Below are 26,650 nucleotides of genomic sequence, written 5' to 3' on the forward strand. Positions count from 1 at the left end.
AGGCTACCACTTTGAAATGCCTCCTGTGCCCCAGGGCACTGTGCTCATCACTTTACATCTCATTTCATCTATAAGACTTTATATAACTTCATCTCCACTTTACAGCTGAAGAAACTGAACTTTAAGTTACATAACCTGCTGACTGTGAACTATCACGTGCTGAAGCTGGGATTCACCAATTGGCCAAAAAGCCCAGGTTCCCCTTACCATTGCTATGTTAACCAATAGATTGATGTATTTTAAATCAGTTTCTATTTTTTCAACCTCATAAGTTTGAAAAGCTGCACTCTGCACTGATTTAGCACTGGTGGCTGATTAAAACTTGACTTATTCCAGGCCGGGCGCGGTGGCTCACGCCTGTAATCCCAGCACTTTGGGAGGCCGAGGCGGGCGGATCACGAGGTCAGGAGATCGAGACCATCCTGGCTAACATGGTGAAACCCCGTCTCTACTAAAAAAATACAAAACAATTAGCCGGGCGTGGTGGCGGGCACCTGTAGTCTCAGCCACTCGGGAGGCTGAGGCAGGAGAATGGCGTGAACCCGGGAGGCAGAGCTTGCAGTGAGCCGAGATCGCGCCACCGCATTCCAGCCTGGGCGATAGAGCAAGACTCCGTCTCAAAAAAAACCAAAAAAACAAAAAACTTGCCTTATTCCATTTTAGCAGGCCCTCCCCGCCAAAATACCCCAATTAGTGGTGTCATCCTCTCTATTCCAAGAATTTTCTCTTAAGACTCCCGCTCTGTGCGTTTGCTTGTGAAGGCAAAGCCCTGTTCCTCATCTCCCCATCTATGCTTTCTTCATTCTAAGCTCTTTCCTATCTACTTTATGCTCGAGGTGGCTCCACCTCCACCATGAGCCAGAGCCAATGACGCTCATGGCCCCAACCATGCTTAAAGAGAAAGAGACTGCCCTGCAAGGTAAATCAGTTAAAACCAACCTCTCCTGCCCTGAGTGGATAGGTAGGGTTAGGGTTGCTAGATGTCACGAAGTTACAGGATGCTCAGTTTTAAGGTATATCCCTTATACTATAAGGGTTATAGTAAAAAATATTCATTATGTGAAATTCAAATATAACTGGGTATCAGGTATTCTACGTGGCAACCCTAGGTAGGGGAGCACGGGTTAGGCAAGAGATTAGATCTGCAGCCTCCGAAGTTTCTGCACCTCCATGGGACACTAGAACAGGAAGGCTCCTGGGCCTTTCTGGCTGTGGGAATGAAGCCTGGAAAACCTTCCTTAGGCGGGCGCAGTGCTTCAAGTAGCCAAGCTCTGACTTCCGAAGGAAGAAAGGAGGCCATGGGCCTCTGCCAGAGCCCTGCTCTGGACTCTGGGGTCAGCAGAGTTCAAAACGACCGGCAACGTCTGGCGCTTAGCTCCTAAAGAGGTCTACAGTCCAGCGGCGACGGCCAGCGGCTAGAGGCTGTCTGCCCGACTCCAAGATGGCGCCCGCCACAGCTGCCAGGTGTTAAGATGGCGACGCGGGGCCGCGCCCGCGCTCCCAGGCTCTCCTCCCCCAACCTTCCTCCTGCTGGTAGCACGACTCGCGTAGCCGTGCGCTGATTGCCTTTCGGCCTAGGCAGTGGTCCCGGCTGCCGGTCGACGACCGCCCCGAGTCATGCGGCTCCTCGGTTGGTGGCAAGTACTGCTGTGGGTGCTGGGGCTTCCCGTCCGCGGCGTGGAGGGTGAGTGTGGGCCGGGGCGGTGCATGAGATGATGGGGCGAGCTGAGGTCCAACCGGGCGACGCTCTGGACCTGCGCGAAGGCCGGCGGTGCGCGACTCGCCCCTTCTTGGCGTCTTCCCGGACGCGTCTCCCCGACTTCTCTCCCCGTGCACCGCCTGCTCGTGGCCCGCGAAAGGGGGCCGGCGGGCGGAGGGCCAGTGGGCGGGAGCCCGGGGGTGGTTGGGCCGCGTTCAGGCCGCCCTCAGCCCGTGGCTGGTAGCCAGGAGGGACAGTGCGGTAAGCGCTGCTGAGGCATACCTTCTGGTGATGAGCAATTTATTATTAATAACATCATATCAAATACCGACATTGTTGTGGCCGTATTATGAGCCAGGAACTGTGCATCGTGCTTTATTTACATCATTATCCCATTTAATGCTCCCACAAACCCTATCAGATCGGTTCCGTTTAGTGTCTCCATTTCACAGATGAAGATGCTGAGGCCCCGCCTAAGTTTGCGCTTCTGGTAAGTGGCAGAAGCCTGTCTCTCTGACGCCAAAGCCCACGCTGGAGTCCACGCTGCTGGACCACTGTCTTAAGGAGGCCACTCTTGCTCAGCTCCCTGCATGAAAAACAGACGAGAAACACGGGAGACTCCCGGTAACCCCCAGCTTGCCGGTGGGGAAGGCAGCCACCCTAGAGGCATGGCGAGGGTGGAGAGTGGAGGCCTTACTTTCATGCTCCTTCACCCCACTCCTCATAGTCCTGTTAAAGTCCAGACCCTCGGTCTTGCTTGTCTTTCAGACCTTAACAGGAACAGGCAGGTCTTTCTTTTCCCTGGGGTGTCCTGGATGGAGGCAGGACAGCAGAGGGTTGTGGAGAAGGGTGAGTCATAGTAACACAATTACCATGAATGAAAGCACTCACTGTGTACCAGGTGCTGTGCTCAGTGCTTTATGAGCATCATCTTTTGGAATCTTTACTGTTTTGTTTGTTTTTGTTTTTTTAAGAGATGAGGGCTTGCTCTGTTGCCCAGGCTGGAGTGCAGTGGCCGATCATGGCTCGCTGCAGCCTTGAACTCCTGGGCTTAAGTGATCCTCCCACCTGTTTCCCAAAGTGCTGGGATTACAGATGTGAGCCACTGCTCCCGGTTTATGTAATTTTTATTTTTATTTTTTTGAGATGGTGTCTTGCTCTGTTGCCCAGGCTGGAGTGCAGTAGCGCGATCTTGGCTCACTGCAACCTCTGACTCCCGGGTTCAAGCGATTCTCGTGCCTCAGCCTCCTGAGTAGCTGGGATTACAGGTGTCTGCCACCACGCTGGGCTAATTTTTGTATTTTTAGTAGAGATGATGTTCCACCATGTTGGCCACGCTGGTCTCGAACTCCTGACCTCAGGTGATCCACCCACCTCGGCCTCCCAGAGTGCTGGGATTACAGGCTTGAGCCACCGTGCCTGGCCTTAGTAATTTTTAAATGCATATGCAGTAGATGTTATCATGCTCATTTTATAGAAGTAAACTGAGACTCAGAGCCAATAAGTCCTTTGACAAGGTCATACAGCCAGAAGTTGAGGAGCCTTGATTCAAGCCCATGTCTGCCTGACTTCAGAGCCCAACCTCTGCATTTTCACTATACTTAACTGCCAGCCTTACAGAGGTGATGGCATGGGTTGGATATCTTCTGTTTCAGCCCCTCCACCCTGCTCTGTGCCCTGTGTGGCTGTCCTGTGCGGAATAAATACCAACTGTCCTACCGTCTTGCTTCCATTGTGTTGGAATGAGGGGAGAGTGAGGTCAGGGTATTGATTCTCTCCGCTCCCTCCCTGAGAGGTTATTGCAGGCTGGCTTTGCTCCCGGTGGAAAGCACTGAATTCTAGAAAGCTGCCCTCTGTGTTACCCTTGATGTTTCAAGGTTCCGTGACTACTTCTGTCTCCAGACTCTTAAGGTCTATGAGTGATAACTGGCTCCCCCTCTATAGTTACTGGCCTTGGAGTTCCTTACCATTGCTTTTCATTTCTCTACACCCAGCCTACACATTAGTGGTCCCTTCATTAAACTCTCCGCAACTTGCCCAAGTTAAACGTGCCGTTTCCTGGCAGAACCCTGGCTGATTCAGGGTTCAGCTTGGGTCTTTGGTCATCATGGCCAGGCCATGAATGGGGTGAAGACAGAAGAAACTTCACCAGCTGATTTCTTCTCAGAGTAGCTGGAAATCCTAAGGTTTTTTTTTTTTTTTTTTTTTCTGTAGAGGATGCCACTGGCAGATTATGCTGGCCTCAGATGCTGAGGCCCTGAGAGACTAAGCAACCTGGAGGTAGCAATGCTATCCAGGTATCTAGGAATGGAAGCAAACTCCTGGCCTCAATACCCCTATGCCACTCTTCCCTAGGCAGTCAGCTAGCAAATTCTTACTGAGCACTCATCATATGCCAAACACTGTGCTGAGCACTGGGGATCCAGTGGTGAGTCAGAGTAGCAGGCCTTTGGGGAAGGCAGCCACTAAATAACTACAAATTGCTAAGAAAATTGCAAGACTGAGAAATGCATCAAGGAGAGTCCCAGGGCGTTTTTGGGAGCTGTAATGGGAGACTTCCCACCCTGGTCTGAGGGTCAGGGAATGTGTCCTTACAGAGGTGACATTTAGGGTGAGATCTGAATGAGGAGGATGAAGGATTTGGCAGGAGGAAGCTTCCCAGCAGAGAAACAGCCCTCAGGAAGGCTTTAAGGCAGGTGGGGATAGGGGGAGTGTAAATGATCAGGGACTAGAGGGATCTGATGGCCACAGGTGAGAGTGCAGACAGAGGCCACACTGGGGCCTGGTAGCTCTGCTACAGAATGCAGATGCATTCGCAGGGTAGGAGAAGCCACTGAAGGAGTTTTAGCAGGGGAGTGACATGATCAGATATGCCTTTTATCTTTCAGTTTCACTTGTATTGCTGTGAAGATCAGGGTCTGGAGGGAGAATAGCAGGCTGACCAGGGAGAACAGTTTAGGTGGCTACAGCAGTTGCCCAGACGAGAGTTGGCTGTGGCCTTTGCTGAGAAGTGTTAGTCAGGATGGGGAAGGTAGATGGTTTGTGAATGTGTTTAGCAGGTGAATTTTTTTTTTTTTTTTTTTTTTTTGAGACGGAGTCTTGCTCTTGTTGCCCAGGTTGGAGTGCAGTGGCACCATCTCACCTCACTGCAACCTCCACCTCCTGGGTTCAAGAGATTCTCCTGCCTCAGCCTCCTGAGTAGATGGGATTACAGGCATGCGCCACCATGCCTGGCTAATTTTTTTTTTTGAGATGGAGTTTTGCTCTTGTTGCTCAGGCTAGAGCAATGGCACAATCTTGGCTCACTGCAACCTCTGCCTCCTGGGTTCAAGCGATTCTCCCGTCTCAGCTTCCTGAGTAGCTGGGATTACAGGCACCCGTCACTACGCCCGGCTAATTTTTGGTATTTTTAGTAGAGACAGGGTTTCACCATGTTGGTCAGGCTGGTCTCGAACTCCTGACCTCAGGTGATCTGCCCGCCTTGGCCTCCCAAAGTATTGGGATTACAGGCGTGAGCCACCGCGCCTGGCCTAATTTTTGTATTTTTTAGTAGAGATGGGGTCTCACCATGTTGGCCAGGCTGGTCTCAAATTCCTGACCTCAAGTAATCTGCCCACCTTGGCTTCCCAAAGTGTTAGGATTACAGGTATGAACCAGCAAGCCCGGTGTGCAGGTTAATTAATAGAACTTAGTTATTGTGCCTTTCCATCTCTTTGAATTGTAAACACCACTCATCATCATCATCATCATCATCATCATCATCACCACAGCCATTTATGGAGTGTTTAGCCTGTGGCAGGGACCATACACATCTTTTCTCATTTAATCTTCACAGTAGCCTTGTAATTTTCTACATTTTGGTGGTATTGTCTCCATTTGCTAAATGAGCACACAGTATTGCCTATGGAAAATATGGATTGCTGTCCCTCCAACCCCTGGCTATTTTTGGTCCCTCCTCATTTGGCTTTCCTGCCAGAAGCCATTGTGAAAACACCTGCAGCTGGTAAAGAGCCTTCTGAGAAAAGCTGGAAGGGTGTGAAGGTGCTGACCTAGGCTAGGGCTCCCTGGCAGAGTTGGCATGGTGTCCTCACACTTGTCCTTCAGACAACTTCTTTGCTGCCAGTGATGCAATAATTATCACTTTATGTATAGCTCAAACTGCGGTCTCTTAAAAGGCACATTACCAGTCGGGCGCAGTGGCTCATGCCTGTAATCCCAGCACATTGGGAGGCCAAGGTGGGTGGATCATTTGAGGCCAGAAGTTTGAGACCAGCCTGGCCAACATGGTGAAACCCCGTCTCTACTAAAAATAAAAAAAGTAGCCGAGTGTGGTGGTGCACATCTGTAATCCCAGCTATTTGGGAGGCTAAGGCAGGAGAATTGCTTGAACCCAGGAGATGAAGGCTGCAGTGAGCTGAGATCCCACCACTGCACTCCAGCCTGGACAGCAGAGCAAGACTCTTGTCTCAAAGAAAAAAAAAAACAAAAAAAACAAAGGCACATTACCAAGGGAGGGTTCAATGACTGTCACATAGTATGACATTTTTATCTTCGTGTGGAATAATTCAGTGTTTCATTTCTTCCTAATTCCTAAATGAAAACGTTGGTACCTGAAGGCGTAAGATTTTTTTGTTCCTAATCTGTACTGTGTACTTAAATATTTTTACAGTGTGCGGGGGGATGGAGGGGACAACATTCTTGAACTTAAAATACCAGCTCCATGCACCACTTACACTCCCTTTTGATTTTGTGCAGGGGCTGAGGGTCATCAGAGAGAACCAGATTAAAATTTGTGCCCTGACTTTTTTATCTTGAGGTTCTTCATTTTGGCATTCTTCATTTACTTGTGGAACCTAGAATGTTGATTAGGTAGCAAGAGCAAATCTCTGAAGAGCTGTGGTGTTTAGGAGTAGGGGTGGACCCCAAACCTGGCATCCTTTCTTTTCCAGACTCTTAGCCTCTCTGGCTTCATTTCCTGCTTTGTCTTGTGGATGACACAGAAAACGTGTGTTTGTTTTTTCTTCTGATCATACAGACAATACACACTCATTAACCAAAGGCTATAGAAATAAAAGGCTATAGAAATACTGCCAATGTGATCCCGCCCCTCCACCAATTTGGCAAAACTGCCTTCCCTGGCACCCAGCCCCTTCTCTGGATTGTAGTCATGGAAGTGCTTGACCTTCTGCTAAAGACTCACTTTGCTGACCAAGCCTTAAACTCTGTCCTATGTAACCTCCATTGCCACCTCTCCCTTCTTACCTGCTTTTTTTTTTTGGATACAGAGTCTCGCTCTGTCACCCAGGCTGGAGTGCAGTGGCGTGATTCTCGGCTCACTGCAGCCTCTGCCTCCCAGGTTCAAGTGATTCTCCCGCCTCAGCCTCCCAAGTAGCTGGGATTACAGGTGCATGCCACCACGCCTGGCTAATTTTTGTATTTTTAGTACAGATGGAGTTTCACCATGTTGGCCAAGCTGGTCTCGAACTCCTGACCTCAAGGGATCCGCCCTCCTTGGCCTCCCAAAGTACTGGGATTACAGGTGTGAGCCACCCGCCCAGCCCCTTCTTACCTGCTTTCTCATCAGCTTTATGTATCCTCAAATTGCTCCTATGTTCCAAATACCAAAATAGAAACCTCCCTTAGTCTTCCTTGCCTGTAGCGAATCTACCCTACCTTCTTCGCCCCCTTTATAGCTAGATTTTTGGAAAGAATTGTGTATATTTATCCATGTAGTTACCATTTTGGGTTCTCCATTTCTTTATGTGGATCCATATTTCCATCTGTTAACGTTTTTCTTCTGCCTGAAGGAGTTCCTTGAAGATTTTTGTCATGTGGATTTGCTGGTAATGAATTCTTTTAGCTTTTGTATGTCTGAAGAAGTGAAGAAATATTTATTTCACTTTTTTTTTTTTTTTTTTTTGAGATGGAGTCTCGCTCTGTAGCCCAGGCTGGAGTGCAGTGGCGCTATCTCAGGTCACTGCAACCTCCACCTCCCGGGTTCAAGTGATTCTCTTGCCTCAGCCTCCCGAGTAGCTGGGATTACAGGCACCCGCTACCATGCCAGGCTAATTTTTTTTTTTTTGTATTTTTAGTAGATACAGGGTTTCACCATGTTGGCTAGGCTGTTCTGGAACTCCTGACCTTAAGTCATCCACCCGCCTTGGTCTCCCAAAGTGCTGGGATTACAGGCATGAGCCACCATGTCCAGCCAAAATAATTTTTTTTTTTTTTGAGATGGAGTCACACTCTTGCTTGCTTTGTTTCCAGTGAAAAACCTGTTGTTATCCTTTGTTCCTCTCTACATGATGTGTTGTTTTTTTTCCTCTAGCTGCTTTAAAGATTTTTTTCTTTGTCACTGGTTTTGAGCAGTTTGATTGTGATGTGCTTGGTTGTAGTTCATTGAGTTTGGGTTTTGTTGAGCTTCTTGGATCTATGGATTTATAGTTTTCATCAAGTTTGGAAAGTTTTTGGCTATAATTTCTTCAAATATTTTTCCGTTCCTCTATTCTCTTCTCTTGCCAGTACTCCAGTTATCTGTACATTAGACCACTTGAAATTGTCCTATGGCCCACTGATGCTCATAATTTCTTTCCATTCTTTTTTTTTTCCTGTGTGTTTCATTTTGGATAGTTTCTATTGCTGTCTTCAAGTTGGCTATTTTCTTCTGCATTGTCTAATTTGCCATTATTCTTATACAGTGCAATTTTCATCTCAGACATTGTAGTTATTATAATTTACATCTTTAAAAGTACAATTTGGGCCAGGCGCGGTGGCTCATGCCAGTAATCCCAGAATTTGGGAGGCTGAGGCGGGCAGATCACTTGAGGCCAGGAGTTTGAGACCAGCCTGGCCAACATGGCAAAACCCCGTCTCTAGCAAAAATACAAAATAATTAGGCTGGGCGCAGTGGCTCACGCCTGTAATCCCAGCACTTTGGGAGGCCAAGGCGGGTGGATCACGAGGTCAGGAGTTCAAGACCAGCCTGACCAACATGATGAAACCCTGTCTCTACTAAAAATACAAAAATTAGCTGGGCATGGTGGCACATGCCTGTAATCCCAGCTATTCGGGAGGCTGAGGCAGGAGAATTCCTTGAACTGGAACCCAGGAGGAAGAGGTAGCAGTGAGTGAGATCATGCCACTGCACTCCAGCCTGTGCTACAGAGCAAGACTCTGTCTCAAAAAAAAAAAAAAAAAGCTGGGTACAGTGGCTCATGCCTGTAATCCTAGCTACTTGGGAGGCTGACGTGGTAGAATCGCTTGAACCCAGGAGTTGGTCGTGCCACTGCACTCCAGCCTGGGTGACAGAGCGAGACCCTGTCTCAAAAAAAAAAGAAAAAGAAAAAGAAAAAGGCCAGTCCTGGTGGCTCAGTGCCTCACGCCTGTAATCCCAGCACTTTGGGAGGCTGAGGCAGGCAGATCACTTGGGGCCAGGAGTTTGAGACCAGCCTGGCCAATATGGCGAAACCCCATCTCTACTAAAAAAAATACAAAAATTAGTTGGGCGTGGTGGTGGGTGCCTGTAATCCCAGCTACTCAGGAAGCTGAGGCAGAAGAATCGCTTGAACCTGGGAGGCGGAGGTTGCAGTGAGCCGAGATCGTGCCACTGCACTCCAGCCTGGGCAATAAAGGGAGACTCCATCTCAAAAAAAAAAAAAAGGAAAGAAAGCCAGGCACGGTGGCTCATGCCTGCAATCCCAGCACTTTGGGATGCTGAGGCGGGAGGATGACCCGAGGTCAGGAGTTCGAGACCAGCCTGGCCAACATGGCGAAACCCCATCTCTACTAAAAAATACAAAAATTAGTCAGGTGTGGTGGCGGGCACCTGTAATCCCAGCTACTTAGGAGGCTGAGGCAGGAGAATTGCTTGAACCCGGGAGGTGGAGGCTGCAGTGAGCTGAGATTGCACCACTGCACTCCAACCTGGACGACAGAGCAAGACTGAGTTTCAAAAAGAAAAGAAAAAAGGTTGCAATTTGATCTTTTTTTTTTTTCTCCTGAGACAGTTTTGCTCTTGTTGCCCAGGCTGGAGTGCAATGGCACTATCTCAGCTCACCACAACCTCTGCCTCCTGAGTTCAAGCAATTCTCCTGCCTCAGCCTCCCGAGTAGCTGGGATTACAGACATGCGCCACCAGGCCTGGCTAATTTTGTATTTTTAGTAGGGATGGGGTTTCTCTATGTTGGTCAGGCTGGTCTCAAACTCTCGACCTCAGGTGATCTACCTGCCTCAGCCTCCCAAAGTGCTGAGATTACAGGTGTGAGCCACCGAGCCCGGCCAATTTGATCGTTTTTATTTTTATTTAGTTATTTTTCTGAGACAGGGTCTCACTCTTTCGCCCAGGCTGGAGTGCGATGGCTTGATCTCAGCTCACTGCAACCTCTGCCTCCCAGGTCGATTTGATATTTTTAAATATCTTATATTTTGATATCTACTTTACTTTTTTAATGTAATACAGTTACAGTTATTGTTTTAATATCTTTGCTAATTCTGACATGGGTGCAAGTTCTGGGTCAGTGTGGCTTGATTGATTATTCTCATTATGTGTCCTATTTTCCTGCTTCTTTATATGTCTGATAATTTTTTATTGGATGCCAGACATGAATTTTACTTTGTTGAATGCTGGATATTTTAGATTCCCTATGCATATTCTTTTTTTTTTCTGAGACAGAATTTCTCTCCTGTTGCCCAGGCTGGAGTGCAGTGGCACAATCTCGGCTCACTGCAACCTCCACCTCCTGGGTTCAAGTGATTCTTCTGCCTCAGCCTACCGAGTAGCTGAAATTACAGGTGCCCTCCACCACACACGGCTAATTTTTATATTTTAATAGAGACAGGGTTTCGCCATGTTGGTCAGGCTGGTCTCAAACTCCTGACCTCAGGTGATCCACCCACCTCGGCCTCCCAAAGTGCTGGGATTACAGGCGTGAGCCACTGCTCCTGGCCCTGTATATATATTCTTGAGCTTTGTTCTAGGGTACAATGAAGTTACTTGAGAACAGCTTGATTCTTTCAGGTTTTGCTTTTAAGCAAGCAAGCTGTATTTTCTTTTTTTTTTTTTTTTTGAGATGGAGTCTCGCTCTGTCACCCAGGCTGGAGTGCAGTGGCGCAATCTCGGCTCACTGCAAGCTCCGCCTCCCGGGTTCACGCCATTCTCCTGCCTCAGCCTCTCCGAGTAGCTGGGACTACAGGCGCCCGCCACCACGCCTGGCCAATTTTTTGTATTTTTAGTAGAGACGGGGTTTCACCATGGTCTTGATCTCCTGACCTCGTGATCCGCCCGCCTCGGCCTCCCAAAGTGCTGGGATTACAAGCGTGAGCCACCGCGTCCGGCCACAAGCTGTATTTTCTTTAGGGTTAATAGTGCCCCACTACTCAGGCAGGTCCTTTTGTATACTCTACTCAATGCCCTGTGAATTACGATGTTTTCCAGTCTAGCTGGTAAGAAGAGGTACCATTCCCTGCTCTGTGTGAATGTTGGGTACTGTTCCTTCTCATCCTTTCTGGTAGTTCTTTCTCTGGCATTGGGTAGTTTACTCACATGCATGTGCTGACCAGTACCCTGCTGTATACTTCGGGGGGCCTCTGCAGATCTCTGGAGTCCCTTCTCTAGGTAGCTCCTCTCATCTGCAATATTCTGTCTTGCATGGCTTCTTGGTCTCCTTGGACTCTTAGCTCCATCTCTTCAACTGGGAGAGTCTGCTGGGCTCTGCCTGGATTTCCTGTCCCTGAGCCACAGTGGGAACGCCATCAAGGCAGTAAGTTGGAGCAGTTGTAGGGTTCTCTTCATTTGTCACCTGTTTCTCGGATGTCACTATCCTCTGTTGCCTGATAACTAATTTCCTGAAACTGTTGTTTTATATGTATTATCTGTTTATTTGGTTGTTTCAGTAGGTAAGGTAAATCTGGTTCTTGTTACTCCATCTTGGCCAGAAGCAGAATTCATAGATAATGTTTTTGAATCTCTGAATGAATCCACAGAGCTCTATGCCCTAGTGTGAGGTAGATCAGTAGGGTAACTGTAGTTCATAATAGCCTACTGTATATTTTAAAATAGCTAGAAGAGAAGAATTTGAATGATTCTAGCATAAAGAAAAGACAAATATTTAAGATGATGGATATCCCAAATACATTGATCTGATCTTTACAAATTGCATGAATATATTGATTATCACATGTGCTTTAAAACTATATACATCTGTTATGCATCAGCAACAAGAAAAAGCTCTACAGGGATATTCTTTGAAATCTTATACAAATGTTCATACCTTAGGAAGCCCCCAGACCTTCCGAACTTTGAAGTCAGTTGGTCACTGACACTCCAGTGACATGCTATTGGCACACAGAGCTCATCACCCAGCCGGTGGTTTCCTAACCACATGGTGAGCTTTCCTAAGGGCTGCTGGCCTCATTGGTTTCTGCTGATTGGTGCCTGGCACAAAGTCTGGCAGCTGGTGTTGAGTTGATAAGAGTTGGAGGGCAGGAGGCATTGCTACGGAGGTGAGTGGAGATGGGTAAATGGATGTACGAGACTACCTGGGACTCTTCCCTTATCTGAGCATTATGCTCAAGACCCACCTTCTAGCTCCAAAGTGGGGGAAAGTTCTCCTCTTCTTCCTCCTGCTGCTGCCTCTGCACTGCCGAGCCCATCTCCCAGCACTCCTAAGGGCAGCAGCCCAAGGGTGGCAGGCAGGAGAACAAGAGTCCAGCTGTCAGAGGCCACCTCAGGAAGGAGCTGCTGTGTGGCTTGAGCAGTGTTCTTCAGGCAGTGTGGCTCAGCATCCCCGAGGTATCATGGCAGGGAGCCTACGGCTCGTTCTGGAGTAGCAGCCAGAAAACTTTGCTCCCAGACTTGGCTTTGCTGCTTACTATCTGTGTACCATCGGACACTATGCTGAGCCTCTCTGTGCCTTGCCTCGTTACCTGTTCAGTGGTCTTGGTAACCCTTGTCTTGCCCATCTCACAGGACTGTTATAATGTGTGCAAAGATGCTTTGTTCTAGTAGAATGTTGCATAAAACCATGATCCTTTTCTTGGATATTATCAAACAAATGAAAATCTTATCAAAAAATGAAAGTGTTTATATTCTATTTTCCTAATTAGATATCTGAACTGGAATGTTTTTGGTTACAATCCACATGGCAAGCAGCAAGTTTAGGGCAGAGCTGTATGTTTGTCTATTATTTGACATTCATTATTTTGTTTGTTTTTTGAGACGGAGTCTTGCTCTGTTGCCCAGACTGGAGTGCAGTGGCGCAGTCTTGACTCATTGCAACCTCCGCCTCCTAGGTTCAAGCAATCCTCTTGCCTCAGCCTCCCTAGTAGCTGGGATTACAGGTGCCTGCCACCATGCCCGGCTAATTTTTGTATTTTTATTTTTATTTTATTTTATTTATTTTTTTTTTAGACGGAGTCTTGCTCTGTCGCCCAGGCTGGAGTGCAGTGGCGCGATCTCGGCTCACTGCAACCTCCGCCTCCCGGGTTCACGCCATTCTCCTGCCTCAGCCTCTCCGGGTAGCTGGGACTACAGGCGCCTGCCACCACGCCCGGCTAATTTTTTGTATTTTTGGTAGAGACGGGGTTTCACCGTGGTCTCGATCTCCTCACCTCGTGATCCGCCCGCCTCGGCCTCCCAAAGTGCTGGGATTACAAGCGTGAGCCACCGCGCCCGGCCCAATTTTTGTATTTTTAATAAAGACAGGGTTTCACCATGTTGGCCAGGCTAGTCTTGAACTCCTGACCTCAAGTGATCCACCTGACTTGGGGCCTCCCAAAGTGCTAGAATTATAGGCGTGAGCCACTGTGCCTGGCCTTCTTTGACGTTCATTAATGTATTAATAGTACCTGCTTGTGACCTTCTTCCTAACCTGGGAAATGGTGAGTAGCTCTCTGATAGTTTAATGAAAGCAGACCTTTTTGTCTCCAGAGGGGAAAATTTCGTGTTAGAAGGGAACTGTAATTCTTTGGGGTTCATTTGTTTTGAAGTCAAATATGACTCTGAATGTGCTGGCATGTTTTAGTTGCAGAGGAAAGTGGTCGCTTATGGTCAGAGGAGCAGTCTGCTCACCCTCTCCAGGTGGGGGCTGTGTACCTGGGTGAGGAGGAGCTCCTGCATGACCCGATGGGCCAGGACAGGGCAGCAGAAGAGGCCAATGCGGTGCTGGGGCTGGACACCCAAGGCGATCACATGGTGATGCTGTCTCTGATTCCTGGGGAAGCTGAGGACAAAGTGAGTTCAGAGCCTAGCGGCGGCACCTGTGGTGCTGGAGGAGAGGAGGACTCAAGGTGCAACCTCCGAGAGAGCCTTTTCTCTCTGGATGGTGCTGGAGCACACTTCCCTGACAGAGAAGAGGAGTATTACACAGAGCCAGAAGTGGCGGAATCTGATGCAGCCCCGACAGAGGACTCCAATAACACTGAAAGTCTGAAATCCCCAAAGGTGAACTGTGAGGAGAGAAACATTACGGGATTAGAAAATTTCACTCTGAAAATTTTAAATATGTCACAGGTAAGGAAAAATTATTTAGTGCTTTTCTCCTTTTCAGTACATTTATTTTATGATTAATACCCTATCAACTTTGAAATGGAAAGTCATGATCTTGATCATATTGTACGCGAGATAGCATTTAATGGCTGCTTCAGTGAAAATCGACTTTGCCCTCTGTGATGTTTATAGGGAGACGAGGAAATATAACTAGTGTTGATTATGCTTTTCAGGTGGCCTAAACCTAGTTATCCTTGGGCCAGTCCCACCACCAAACCTCACGATAAAAATCCTGGTGGACAGATAGTTGCTTGGCACTAAAATCATAGCATTTTTCTTTTTGAGACAGAGTTTTGCTCTTGTCACTTAGGCTGGAGTGCAATGGCATGATCTCGGCTCACTGCAACCTCCGCCTCCTGAGTTCAAATGATTTTCCTGCCTCAGTCTCCTGTGTAGCTGGAATTACAGGCATGCACTACCATGCCTGGCCAATTTTGTATTTTTAGTAGAAATGGGTTTCACCATGTTGGCCAGGCTGGTCTCCAACTCCTGACTTCAGGTAATCCACCCGCCTCGGCCTCCCAAAGTGCTGGGATTACAGGTGTGAGCCACCATGTCCGGCCATTTTACTTCTTCCAAATGAAGTATTTATTTATTACAGAGGCAATTTAAACATATCTGGATTACTAAAATTATAATTTACCATTATTTAGACTAGTCATGCCCCTGGAAAATATGTTATATTGATGAAAAGTTTCTCTTTCATCAATGACTGACAATTTCTGTGGGGTCGTTCAGAAGACAGAAGAGTAGGATGCATTCACACTGCTTATGTAAGAGAAGTAAATCCTGACTCTAAGAGCTGTGACTGTTTGTTGTCAATGAGGGCACAGCACCTTTAGTGCACATAGCTCCTCCAAGGGCAGTGCTCAGCGCTGGCTTTGCATCCACTCCTGAGTGCCTGTAGATGCTGTGGTCTGTGGGACTCCCACAGGTGTCACTCACATGACTGGGAGAGAGCAGTTTAAACACTCTGAGTTATGGATTAAACAGGTGGTGGCAGGGACGGTGTACTCTTTTTCTTTTTTTGACACAGAGTCTCGCTCTGTCACCCAGGCTGGAGTGCAATGGGATGATCTGGGTTCACTACAACCTCTGCCTCCTGGGTTCAAGTGGTTCTCCTGCCTCAGCCTTCCGAGTAGCTGGGATTATGGCACATGCCACCATGCCTGGCTAATTTTTGTATTTTTAGTGGAAACAAGGTTTTACCACCTTGGCCAGGCTGGTCTCAAATTCCCGACCTCAACTGATTTGCCCACTTTGGCCTCCCAGAGTGTTGGGATTACAGATGTAAGATACTGTGGCTGGCTAGGACAGTGTACTCTTGAATTGATCTAACCTTTGGCCAAATACATCGATATGACTGCTTAGTTCAGACTTAGCTCTGCTGAGATGATAGTTTGGATTTGAGATCATAGTCCTCTAATAATTCCATTTTAGGTGGTTTGAGATGCACAATTCAAAGGTGGGGGCAATTGCTCGGACCCTGTGAGTACTTAGTACAGGCATACCTCAAAGATACTACAGGTTTGGTTCCAGACCACTGTGATAAAGCAAATATTGCAGTGTAGCAAATCATGTGAATTTTTTGGTTTCCCAGTGCATACAGAAGTTATACTATATTGTAGTTTATTAAGTATGCAGTAGCATTATGTTTAAAAAATATATATACCTTAATTTAAAAATATTTTATCGCTAAAAAATGCTAACGATCATCTGAGCCTTCAGTGAGTTGTAATCTTTTTGCTGGTAGAGGCTCTTGCCTTGATGTTGATGGCTGCTGACCGATCAGGATGGTAGTTACTGAGGGTTGGGGTGGCTCTGGCAATTTCTTTGAGACAGAGTATTGCTCTGTCCCCCAGGCTGGAGTGTGGTGGCGAGACCATGGCTCACTGCAGCCTTGACCTCCCAGGCTTAAGTGATCCTCCCAGCTCAGCCTCCCAAGTAGCTGGGAATACTGGCATGTGCCACCATACCTGGCTAATTTTTTTCTTTTTTTTGTAGAGATGAGGTCTCACTATGTTGCATAGGCTGGTCTCAAACTCCTGGGCTCAAGTGATCCTCCTGTCTTGGCCTCCCAAAGTGTTGTGAGTCGTGAACCACCATGCCTGGCCTACAGTTTTCTTTTCTTTTCTTTTCTTTTCTTTTCTTTTCTTTTCTTTTCTTTTCTTTTCTTTTCTTTTCTTTTCTTTTCCTTTCCTTTCCTTTCCTTTCCTTTCCTTTCTTTTCTTTTCTCATCTCTTCTCTTCTCTTTTCTCTTCTCTTCTCTTTTCTTTTTTTTTTGAGATGGACTCTCACTCTGTCACCCAGGCAGGAGTACAGTGGCATGATCTCAGCTCACTGAAACCTCCATCTACCAGGTTCAAGCTATTCTCCCACTGCAGCCTCTTGCCAAGTAGCTGGGATTACAGGTGTGCTCCACATGCCCAGCTAATTTTTGTATTTTTAGTAGAGACAGGGTTTCACCATGTTGGTCAGGCTGGTCGCGAACTCCTGACCTCAAGTGATCTGCCCACCTTGGCCTTCCAAAATGCTGGGATTACAGGCGTGAGCCACCACACCTGGCCTGTGGCCCACAGTTTCTTAATTCCTTTCACGAAAGAATTCTCTGTAGCATGCAGTGCTGTTTGATAGCATTTCACCCACAGTAGAACTTCCTTCAAAGTTGGAGCCAATCCTCTCAAACCCTGCCGCTGCATTATCAACTAAGTTTATGGAATATTCTAAATCCTTTGTTGTCATTTCAACAGTGTTCACAGCATTTTCACCAGGTGTAGATTCCATCTCAAAAAACTACTTTCTCTGCTTATCCATAAAAACCAACTCCTCATCTCTTCAAGTTTTATCATGAGATTGTAGCAATTCAGTCCTATCTTCAGACTCCACTTCTAATCCTAGTTTTCTTGCTATTTCTACCACATCTGCAGTTCCATCCTCCATTGAAGTCTTGAATTCCTCAAAGTCATCCACGAGGGTTGGAGTCAGCTTATTCCAAATGCCTATTAATGTTGATATTTTGACCACCTGCCATGAATCACAGATATTTTAAAAGTCATCTAGAATGGTAAATCCTTTCCAGAAGGTTTTCAATTTATTTTGCCCAAATCCATCAGAGGAATTGCTATCTATGGCAACTATAGCCTTACGAAATGTATTTCTTAAATAGTAAGAGTTAAAAGTTGAAATCCTTCCTTGATTCATGGGCTGCAGAATGGATGCTGTGTTAGCAGGCCTGAAAACAACATTCATCTCCTTGTGCATCTCCACCAGAACTCTTGGGTGACCAGGTGCATTGTCAATGAGTATAATATTTTGAAAGGAATCTTTTTTTCTGAGCAGTAGGTTTCAACAGTGGGCCTAAAATACTCAGGAAACCATGCTGTAAACAGATGTACTGTCATCCAGGCTTTGTTGTGCCTTTTCTAGAGCACAGGCAAAGTAAATTTAGCATAATTTTTAAAGGCCCCAGGATCTTCAGAATGGGCAATGAGCAATGAGCATTGGCCCTGCGGTTGCTCATACCTATAATCCCAGTACTTTCAGAGGCCGAGGTGGGTGGACTGCTTAAACCTAGGAGTTCCAGACCAGCCTGGGGAACATGGTGAAACCCTATCTCTACAAAAAATACAAAAATTTGCCAGGCGTGGTGGTGGGCACCAGCTACTTGGGAGGCTGAGGCAGGAGGATTGCTTGAGCCCAGAGGTTGAGGTTGCCGTGAGCCGTGATTGCGCCACTGTACTCCAGCCTGGGTGACAGAGCAAGACCTTGTCAAATAAATAAATAAATAAATAAATAAATAAAAAGATTTATTGTCAAATAAATAAGACCCCAGCTGCACTGGCCTCTAAAAAGAGTCCGATTGTCCTTTGAAGCCAGGCATTGACATCTCTTATCTAGCTATGAAAGTCCTAGAAGCCATCTTATTCCAATAGAAGGCTGTTTTATCTACATGAAAATTGGTTTTTGAGTATAGCCACCTTCATCAGTTCTCTTAGCTAGGTGTTCTGGGTAGGTTGTTGCAGCTTCTCTCTTTTTTTTTTCCCCATTGACCTTTGATGTTACTATGTTGTAGCTTCTCTATCAGCACTTGCTGCCTCACCTTGCACTTTTATGTTCTAGAGACAGGTTCTTTCTTAAACCTCATGAGCCAACCCCAGCTAATTTCAGACTTTTTCTCTGCAGCTTCCTCACCTCTCTCAGCCTTCATAGAATTGAAGAGAGTTAGGGCCTTGCTCTGGATTTAGGCTTTGGCTTAAATGTTGTGACTGGTTTGATCTTCTATCTGTAGCATTAAGATTTTCTCCATATGAGCAATAATGCTGTTTTGCTTTCTTATCATTTGTGTATTCACTGAGTAGCATTTATTTTTATTTTTATTTTTAAGCATCAGAGGTCACCACACTGGATGGAGTAGCACATTAACTTCCTTTAAAAACGTTTCCTTTGCATTTATAATGTGGCTGTTTGGTGTAAGAGGCCTAGCTTTCAGCCTGTCTCCTATGTTGGCATTCGGCATGGCTTCCTCACTAAGTTTAATCAATCATTTTTGGCTTTGATTTAAAATAAGAGATGTACGACTCTTCCTTTCACTTAAACAGAGGCCACTGTAGGGTTATTAATTCACCTAACTTCAATATTGTTGTGTCTCAGGGAGAGGCCTGATGAGAGGGAGAGAGATGGGGAACAGCTGGTTGGTGGAGCACTCAGAACATAGACATTTATTGATAAAGTTCACTGTCTTCTATGGGTACAGTTGGTGGCGCCCCAAAACAATTACAATAGTAACATCAAAGATACTTATCATAGATCACCATAACAGATATAATAATAATGAAAAAGTTTGAAATATTGCAAGAATTACCAAAATGTGACACAGACACAAATTGAGCACATGCTGTTGGAAAAATGGTGCTGAAAAACTTGCTCGATGCAGAGTTGCCACAAACCTTCAATCTGCAGAAAATGCAATGTCTGCAAAGTGCAATGGAGTGAAATGCAGTAAAATGAGATATGCCTGCATTTGAAATGATGAATTATGAAAAATATTAAAATAACTTGTAATATTAGGAAAGTGCAGAGAAAAGTTTAAAACTTTCTGCTTAATTCAGCAAGACTTAAAAAAAGTGAAAGTTTATAACTTGTCATTTGATCATACTTTTTTGCTGATTCCTGGATTCATTGGTTCAAAATCCAAAAGGTTCCTGAGGGTCCCTTCTCTCGCTGCTCCCACCCACCCGTTCCTCTCCCTGGAGCAGCAGTGTGTCCTGTTTCTTGGGTATCCTTTCGGAAAAATGTACTTTTACTGCTAACTTTAATGCTTGTTTCTTTTACCACAGGACCTTATGGATTTTCTGAACCCAAACGGTAGTGACTGTACTCTAGTCCTGTTTTACACCCCGTGGTGCCGCTTTTCTGCCAGTTTGGCCCCTCACTTTAACTCTCTGCCCCGGGCATTTCCAGCTCTTCACTTTTTGGCACTGGATGCATCTCAGCACAGCAGGTATCTTCTGTTGGTGGGGTTTACATCCATCCTCCTGGCTGATGGTTGCAGTTATTTGGAGGTCCTAATTAGTTAAGTTAGAAGCAGAAGAGGGGGGGCATGAGCTTTGTCCTTGGATTGAAGGCAAGGCAAGAGTGAATAGTGAAGGTTGTCATACTGCTGAGGGAGCTGGTGGCGTCACTTTGTGGAGGCCCCTGAAAGAAAGTGGGCTGTTCTCTGTGTGGTGGATTTAAAGGTGGCAAGTGATAGCACCTGATGGCAGGGGAGGGGCCAGAAGACTTTTGAGGGCCATAGCCAGACTGAATCAGCACAATTGGTATCACAGTAGGATATTCCTTTGTGACTTTAAGGTGCAGGTTAAATCCCCATCCCAGGCAGCCTAATTCCCAGCACCCCTGTTTTGTGTCTACTCAGGATTTCTTCCCTTCCTTTTCTTTTTCTTTCCTTCTTTTCCCTTTCCCTCTTTCCTTCTTTCTCTCCTCCATACTTATTCTTGCAGTCATGTTCTGTAGTAGGCACTCGATCAAGTCATGAATTAATTTAGCTCTTTAACATGACATTTACCTTTGTTTTATATTTCTCTTGTATCATTCACTGGGTTTTTGTCCAGGCTGGCCTTGAACTCCTGGGCTCAAGCGATCCTCCTGACTTAATCTCCTGAGTAGTAGGACTACAGGCATGCACCACCATGCCAGGCTGGTCTTTTTTTTTTTTGAGGTGGAATCTCGCTCTGTCGCCCAGGCTGGAGTGCAATGGTGTGATCTAGGCTCACTGCAACCTCTGCCTCAGCCTCCTGAGTAGCTGGGATTACAGGCACCTGCCACCACGCAAGGCTAATTTTGTATTTTTAAACGGGGTTTCACCATGTTGGCCAGGCTGGTCTTGAACTCCTGACCTCGTGATCTGCCCACCTCAGCCTCCTAAAGTGCTGGGATTACAGGTGTGAGCCACTGTGCCTGGCCCAGGTTTGTCTTTTTTAAATGTTTAGTAAAGTAATTTACAGAGAACTTTGTTGAGATGGTATGTGTTTCTCCTAAGTGCTGCGATTGTGCCTGAGTTATAAACTGTTCTTCTCTTCCAAATCAGATGCTCCTTAGCAGGTCAGCCTCAACAAGGAGGTTGTGTGTAAATAAATCTAGAACATCTGAAAAATGGTCAATTGGTGGTAAAATGAAGTTGAGTAAACTTCTATTACTCTGTACTTGAGGCCAGGTGCAGTGGCTCACACCTGTAATCCCATCACTTTGACAGGCCGAGGTAGAAGGATTGCTTGAGCCCAAGAGTTTGAGACCAGCCTGGACAACATGGCAGAACCCCATCTCTATAAAAAAAATACAAAAAATTGACTGAGGATGGTGGCACATACCTGTGGTACCCCAGCTACTTGGGAGGCTGAGGTGGGAGGACTGCCTGAGCCTGGGGAGGTCAAGGTCACAGTGAGCCATGATCCTGCCACTGCACTCCAGCCTGGACTACAGAGTGAGACCCTGTCTCAAAAAAAAAAAAAAAAAAAATTGTATTCCACTGATTTTCGTTGTGGGAATATAACTGCCAATGTTTACCTGAAACTGTTCATGAAGAAAGAAATGGCTCAACAAATTAGTAATTTTCATATAGGCTTCTGGGTGATATCTAAGTGACTGGACCCAAGGAAGCAGACTGATTGGAAGGACAGATCACGTCAGTGTCCAGCTTTGGTGGGGCCTCCACTGCCCCCAGACATACTCAGTGCTCTTTGGTTCTGGGTCTCACACTGTCCCTCCTGCCTCTCCCCCAACTCCCTCCCCAACCAGCTTTCTTCTTTCTTTCCTTCAGCTCCATGTTGTACCTGGTATGGCACCTTAATTATGGAGACTAAGGCTCTTGCTGTTATTATATGGGCTGGGACATGTTTGCTTCTTATGTTAGTATTTAAGTTACAGCATGTGTACAAAAGAAAAAAATCCTAGTTATACACTATTACTATTTTACTAATGCGGAAAATTGAGGCTTAGCGAGGTTAAATAATCTGCCCAGAGTTCACATTGGTTCAGTGGCAGAACTGAGGCTTCAACACAGAGTGTTTTGACTTGGGAGCTTATCACCACTAGTCTATATTATATAAAGGTGAAATAAGCCCGCACAGTTATATTCCTTCCAAACAAGTCATCCTGCCCTAATTGTGAACATCCTGGTGTGTTTGTTAGATCATATACTCCCTTGTGCCAGCTTACCAAACCAATTGCCTACTGTAAGTTGATCTTTTTTGAGGGACAGGGATGGGCATTCTGAAGAGTTGGAAATTTTTTCCGTCAAATAAATTGACACAGTGTGCTTTGTCCATGAATTAGAGTTTTCTTGTCTGGTTTGTTTAGACAGGAACTTAACTAGTGGAATAATTGTGCCATGGGTAGATCCATATTATAATTGAAAGCAACTCAGATTGCAGAAAAGGAGTGCCCCCAGCCATGACCCATAAGCAAAGAGGTCAGAAACAAATGAAAAAGCCGAAAGTTTCAAGTATCAGAAATCTCCATAGGTCACATGCAACTTCCTCATTTATTTCTGTCTATTCTGAGATGGTAATTGTATGAGAAAGCCCTCTATTAATAATAAATTCAGGTTATTTGACTTCTTTCTCTTGTAGCCTTTCTACCAGGTTTGGCACCGTAGCCGTTCCTAATATTTTATTATTTCAAGGAGCTAAACCAATGGCTAGATTTAATCATACAGATCGAACACTGGAAACACTGAAAATCTTCATTTTTAATCAGACAGGTATGTGGAAGTAATGTGCTGAGGACGAAGATATTCTATTGCTGGGGGTCTGTGCCTTCTGTGGGTTCTGATCTGCCATAATCCTTAAATGAAGGATTCAAGACTGACTTTGAGTTGTAAAACTTCTCTTCTAATGAACTGTTATAATCCTGTTAAATACTTCCCAATCAGTATGAAGCTTAACATGAATAGGTAATTTTAATTATTATAGATACTTTTTTTTCTTTTTTTTTTTTTTTTGAGTCTTGCTCTGTCGCCCAGGCTGGAGTGCAGTGGTGCGATCTTGGCTCACTGCAACCTCCACCTCCCGGGTTCACGCCATTCTCCTGCCTCAGCCTCCTGAGTAGCTGGGACTACAGGCACCCGCCACCACACCTGGCTAATTTTTTGTATTTTTAGTAGAGACGGGGTTTCACTGTGTTAGCCAGGATGGTCTCAATCTCCTGACCTCGTGATCTGCCTGACTCGGCCTCCCAAAGTGCTGGGATTACAGGCGTGAGCCACTGCGCCTGGCCTTTTTTTCCTTTTTTTTGAGGCAGAGTCTCACTCTGTTGCCCAGGCTGGAGTGCAGTGGCGTGATCTCAGTTCACTGCAGCCTCCGCCTCCTAGTTTCAAGTGATTTGTGTACCTCAGCCTCCTGAGTAGTTGGGATTACAGGCATGTGCCCAGCTAATTTTTGTATTTTTAGTAGAGACAGGGTTTCGCCTTATTGGCCAGGCTGGTCTCAATCTCCTGGCCTCAAGTGATCCACCCGCCTCGGCCTCCCAAAGTGCTGGGACTACAGGTGTGAGCCACTGTGCCCGGTCTATTATAGATACTTTATTGTTTGATTGATTGAGACGGAGTCTCGCTCCGTCACCCAGACTGGAGTGCAGTGGCATAATCTCAGTTCACTGCAACCTCTGCCTCCTGGGTTAAAACGATTCTCCTGCCTCAGCCTTCCTAGTAGCTGGGATTATAGGTGCACGCCACCACACCTGGCTAATTTTTGTATTTTTTAGTAGAGACAGGGTTTTGCCCTGTTGGCCAGGCTGGTCTTGCACTCCTAACCTCAGGTGATCTGCCTGCCTTGGCCTCCCAGAGTGCTCAGATTATAGGTGTGAGCCACCGTGGCTGGCCTATTATAGATTACTTTAAAACAAGTTTTATTGAAATATAATTCACGTACCATACACTTTTCTTATAACTTTTAACGCACATTTTTCATTTAATATTTACAGAAAGATATGCATAAATCATGAGTGTACAGGGTGATGAATTTTCACAAAGTGAACACCCTGGGTAACCACTCTGATCAAGAAACAGAACACTGGCTTATGCCTGTAAACCCAGGACTTTGGGAAGCCTGTGCGGGCGGATCGCTTGAGGCCAGGAGTTCGAGACCAGCCTGGCCAACATGGGGAAACCCTGTCTCTACTAAAAATACAAAAACTAGCTGGGCATGGTGGTGGGTGCTTGTAGTCCCAGCTACTCGGGAGGCTGAGGCATGAAAATTGCTTGAGCCCAGGAGGCAGAGGCTGCAGTGAGCTGAGATCACAGTACTGCATTCCAGCCTGGTTGACAGAGTGAGACTCCGTCTCAAAAAAAAAAAGAAACAGAACATTACCAGCTTCCCTTCAGCACCACTGCTCCTGCCTTCCCCAAAGATAACCACAGTCTTGACTCCTAATATCATAGACTGTGTTACTTGTTTTGGACTTCATATTAATGGAGACATGCAGGATGTTTTCTTTTGTGTCTGTTTTTTTCATCCAACAGTATGCTTGTGAGATGCACCTGCATTGTCATGTATGGTTATGTTTTGTTCATTTTCTTTGCTGCTACTGTTCCATTTATTAATCTATTTGTAGATGCTATCTTAGTTCCTTAATATTTGCCAAAACATATGGCCTTATTTTTTATTGTTCGTAAAACATTGTAAAGCATTGTAAATTGAAAAAATTACCTCCATTGGAAAAGTTCATTCCTCTAAAGCCTCACTGTCTCAGTTGTGAACATCCCACTCTTCCCAAAGTAAACTCAGTGGAAATAAATAAAAATTATAACACACATTGCATATATATTAAGTTGCATATAATCATTTTAGCTAACACTAAAGAAAAAAGAGCTGAGTTGGCTGATAGGAGTAAAAGTAAGATATTACAAGGTGGTTAGCTAGTCCAAGTCTTGTCATGGATCCCTGATTGTCATTTCGATTGATGTGTGGAGAGGGAGCCGTTTTGTTCAGTGCTCTAAGAAAACCTAGAACACAAATCTGGGAGTCAGAGCATCTTTGGTAATTTCTGTTTCCACTGGTGGCTTGTTGTTATAACAGTTCTTTCAGTAAATTATTAAAAGCAGTTTGGGGCTGGGTGCGGTGGCTCACACCTGTGATCCTAACACTTTGGAAGCTGAGGTGGGCGGATCAACTGAGGTCTGGAGTTCAAGACCAGCCTGGCCAACATGGTGAAACCCCGTCTCTAATAAACGTACAAAAAAATTAGCTGGGCATGGTGGTGTGTGCCTGTAATCCCAGCTACTTGGGAGGGTGAGGCAGGAGAATCGCTTGAACCCAGGAGGCGGAGGTTGCAGTGAGCTGAGATCGCACCACTGCACTCCAGCCTGGGAGACAGAACAGGACTTCATCACAGAAAAAAAAAAAGCATTTTGAATTTAGCATTACTTAACCTGTGAAAACATTCTGTAGACACCTGAGAGGAGTTTTCCTAGTTACTTACTGAACTTTGGTCTCAAAAGACACCAAAATACAACTCTTATAAACACATTGACTAAGAAACTTCTGATGAGTTCACAGAAATTCTAGTGTTTTAGTTGTGAACAGCTGAATGGATTCCTGATCCTTTGATGCAGTGGGGAGAAAGGCAGCTTACAAATTACAATGACAGGCAAGTGAAATCCATCCCATATATTTATATATATACTAGTGGCAATGCTTATTTTAGGACTGCATGTCATTTTGCATACCATACATAATACTTGAGAAAAATCTGTGGTGGGTGCTTTTTCTGTCTGATTTGAAACCAATGATTTTTCTTTCAGGTATAGAAGCCAAGAAGAATGTGGTGGTAACTCAAGCCGACCAAACAGGCCCTCTTCCCAGCACTTTGATAAAAAGCGTGGACTGGTTGCTTGTATTTTCCTTATTCTTTTTAATTAGTTTTATTATGTATGCTACCATTCGAACTGAGAGTATTCGGTGGCTAATTCCAGGACAAGAGCAGGAACATGTGGAGTAGTGATGGACTGAAAGAAGTTGGAAAGAGGAACTTCAATCCTTCATTTCAGAAATTAGTGCTACAGTTTCATACATTTTCTCCAGTGACATGTTGACTTGAAACTTCAGGCAGATTAAAAGAATCATTTGTTGAACAACTGAATGTATAAAAAAATTATAAACTGGTGTTTTAACTAGTATTGCAATAAGCAAATGCAAAAATATTCAATAGAGTGCACTATTCTTGATTTTACTGCATGAACGTAATCCAGTATTTGAAAAGTAATCCAGTTTGAAATGTGAAGACGTATTCTGGTAGAATAGTGAGTAAGACATGCTTACTATACAGAAGGCAAAAATAGGACTCTCAGATAATAGTTTAAGGAAACCCTTGATTCCTTATATATGTTTAAGAAGGTTAGTTTTCTGTTTCTTTCCAGTTTTTCTTCTAGAGTCCATAGCAGGAAAGTATGTAACCAGAATTGGTTAGTGTGACCCTCTCAAGTAGCAAGTGATGGAAAATAAAAGAGTCAAATACCTTGATGTTTGTGATCTCTACTTTCACTTAAAAAATTTGAAGTGTTTTAAGTTGTTTCTGGGTAAGGGAGATGTTAGGAGAAAGGAAATGCTGTAACTAAAGCTCAATTATTATCAGTTCTATGCTAATGTATACATTTTAATCATAGTTATCTAAGCAGCATGCATTAATTGAAACTTAAAATGTTCCCAGAAGGCTGGGCGTGGTGGCTCACGCCTGTAATCCCAGCACTTTGGGAGGCTGAGGAGGGAAGATCACTTGAGGTCAGGAGTTTTGAGACCAGCCTGGCCAACTTGGTGAAACCCTGTCTCTATGAAAAATACAAAAAATTAGCTGGGTGTGGTGGTGGGCGCCTGTAATCCCAGCTACTTGGGAAGCTGAGGCATGAGAATCACTTG

The 26,650-nt window shown here is 45.5% G+C and overlaps 1 protein-coding gene across 1 annotated transcript; it reads left to right on the forward strand.

Moving 5' to 3' along the window:
• Positions 1-1,099: 1,099 nt before the first annotated feature.
• TXNDC15 (thioredoxin domain containing 15) lies at positions 1,100-26,253 on the forward strand. Its single transcript, XM_032157947.2, has 5 exons — positions 1,100-1,684; positions 13,720-14,207; positions 19,580-19,743; positions 22,370-22,500; positions 25,540-26,253. The coding sequence occupies exons 1-5, from the start codon at positions 1,618-1,620 to the stop codon at positions 25,734-25,736; spliced, it is 1,047 nt and encodes a 348-aa protein (XP_032013838.1). The 5' UTR covers positions 1,100-1,617; the 3' UTR covers positions 25,737-26,253.
• The last annotated feature ends 397 nt before the right edge of the window (positions 26,254-26,650 follow it).

This window comes from Hylobates moloch, unplaced genomic scaffold (genome assembly GCF_009828535.3).
Source record: "Hylobates moloch isolate HMO894 unplaced genomic scaffold, HMol_V3 SCAFFOLD_6, whole genome shotgun sequence".
Lineage (NCBI taxonomy): Eukaryota > Metazoa > Chordata > Mammalia > Primates > Hylobatidae > Hylobates > Hylobates moloch.

Bases quoted from the DNA above. Each gene is read 5' to 3' on its own strand.
- TXNDC15 (XM_032157947.2), top strand. From the start codon at position 1,618: ATGCGGCTCCTCGGTTGGTGGCAAGTACTGCTGTGGGTGCTGGGGCTT. The intron at 1,685-13,719 runs GTGAGTGTGGGC...GGCATGTTTTAG, and splicing joins TCCCGTCCGCGGCGTGGAGG to TTGCAGAGGAAAGTGGTCGC. The intron at 14,208-19,579 runs GTAAGGAAAAAT...CTTTTACCACAG, and splicing joins AAATTTTAAATATGTCACAG to GACCTTATGGATTTTCTGAA.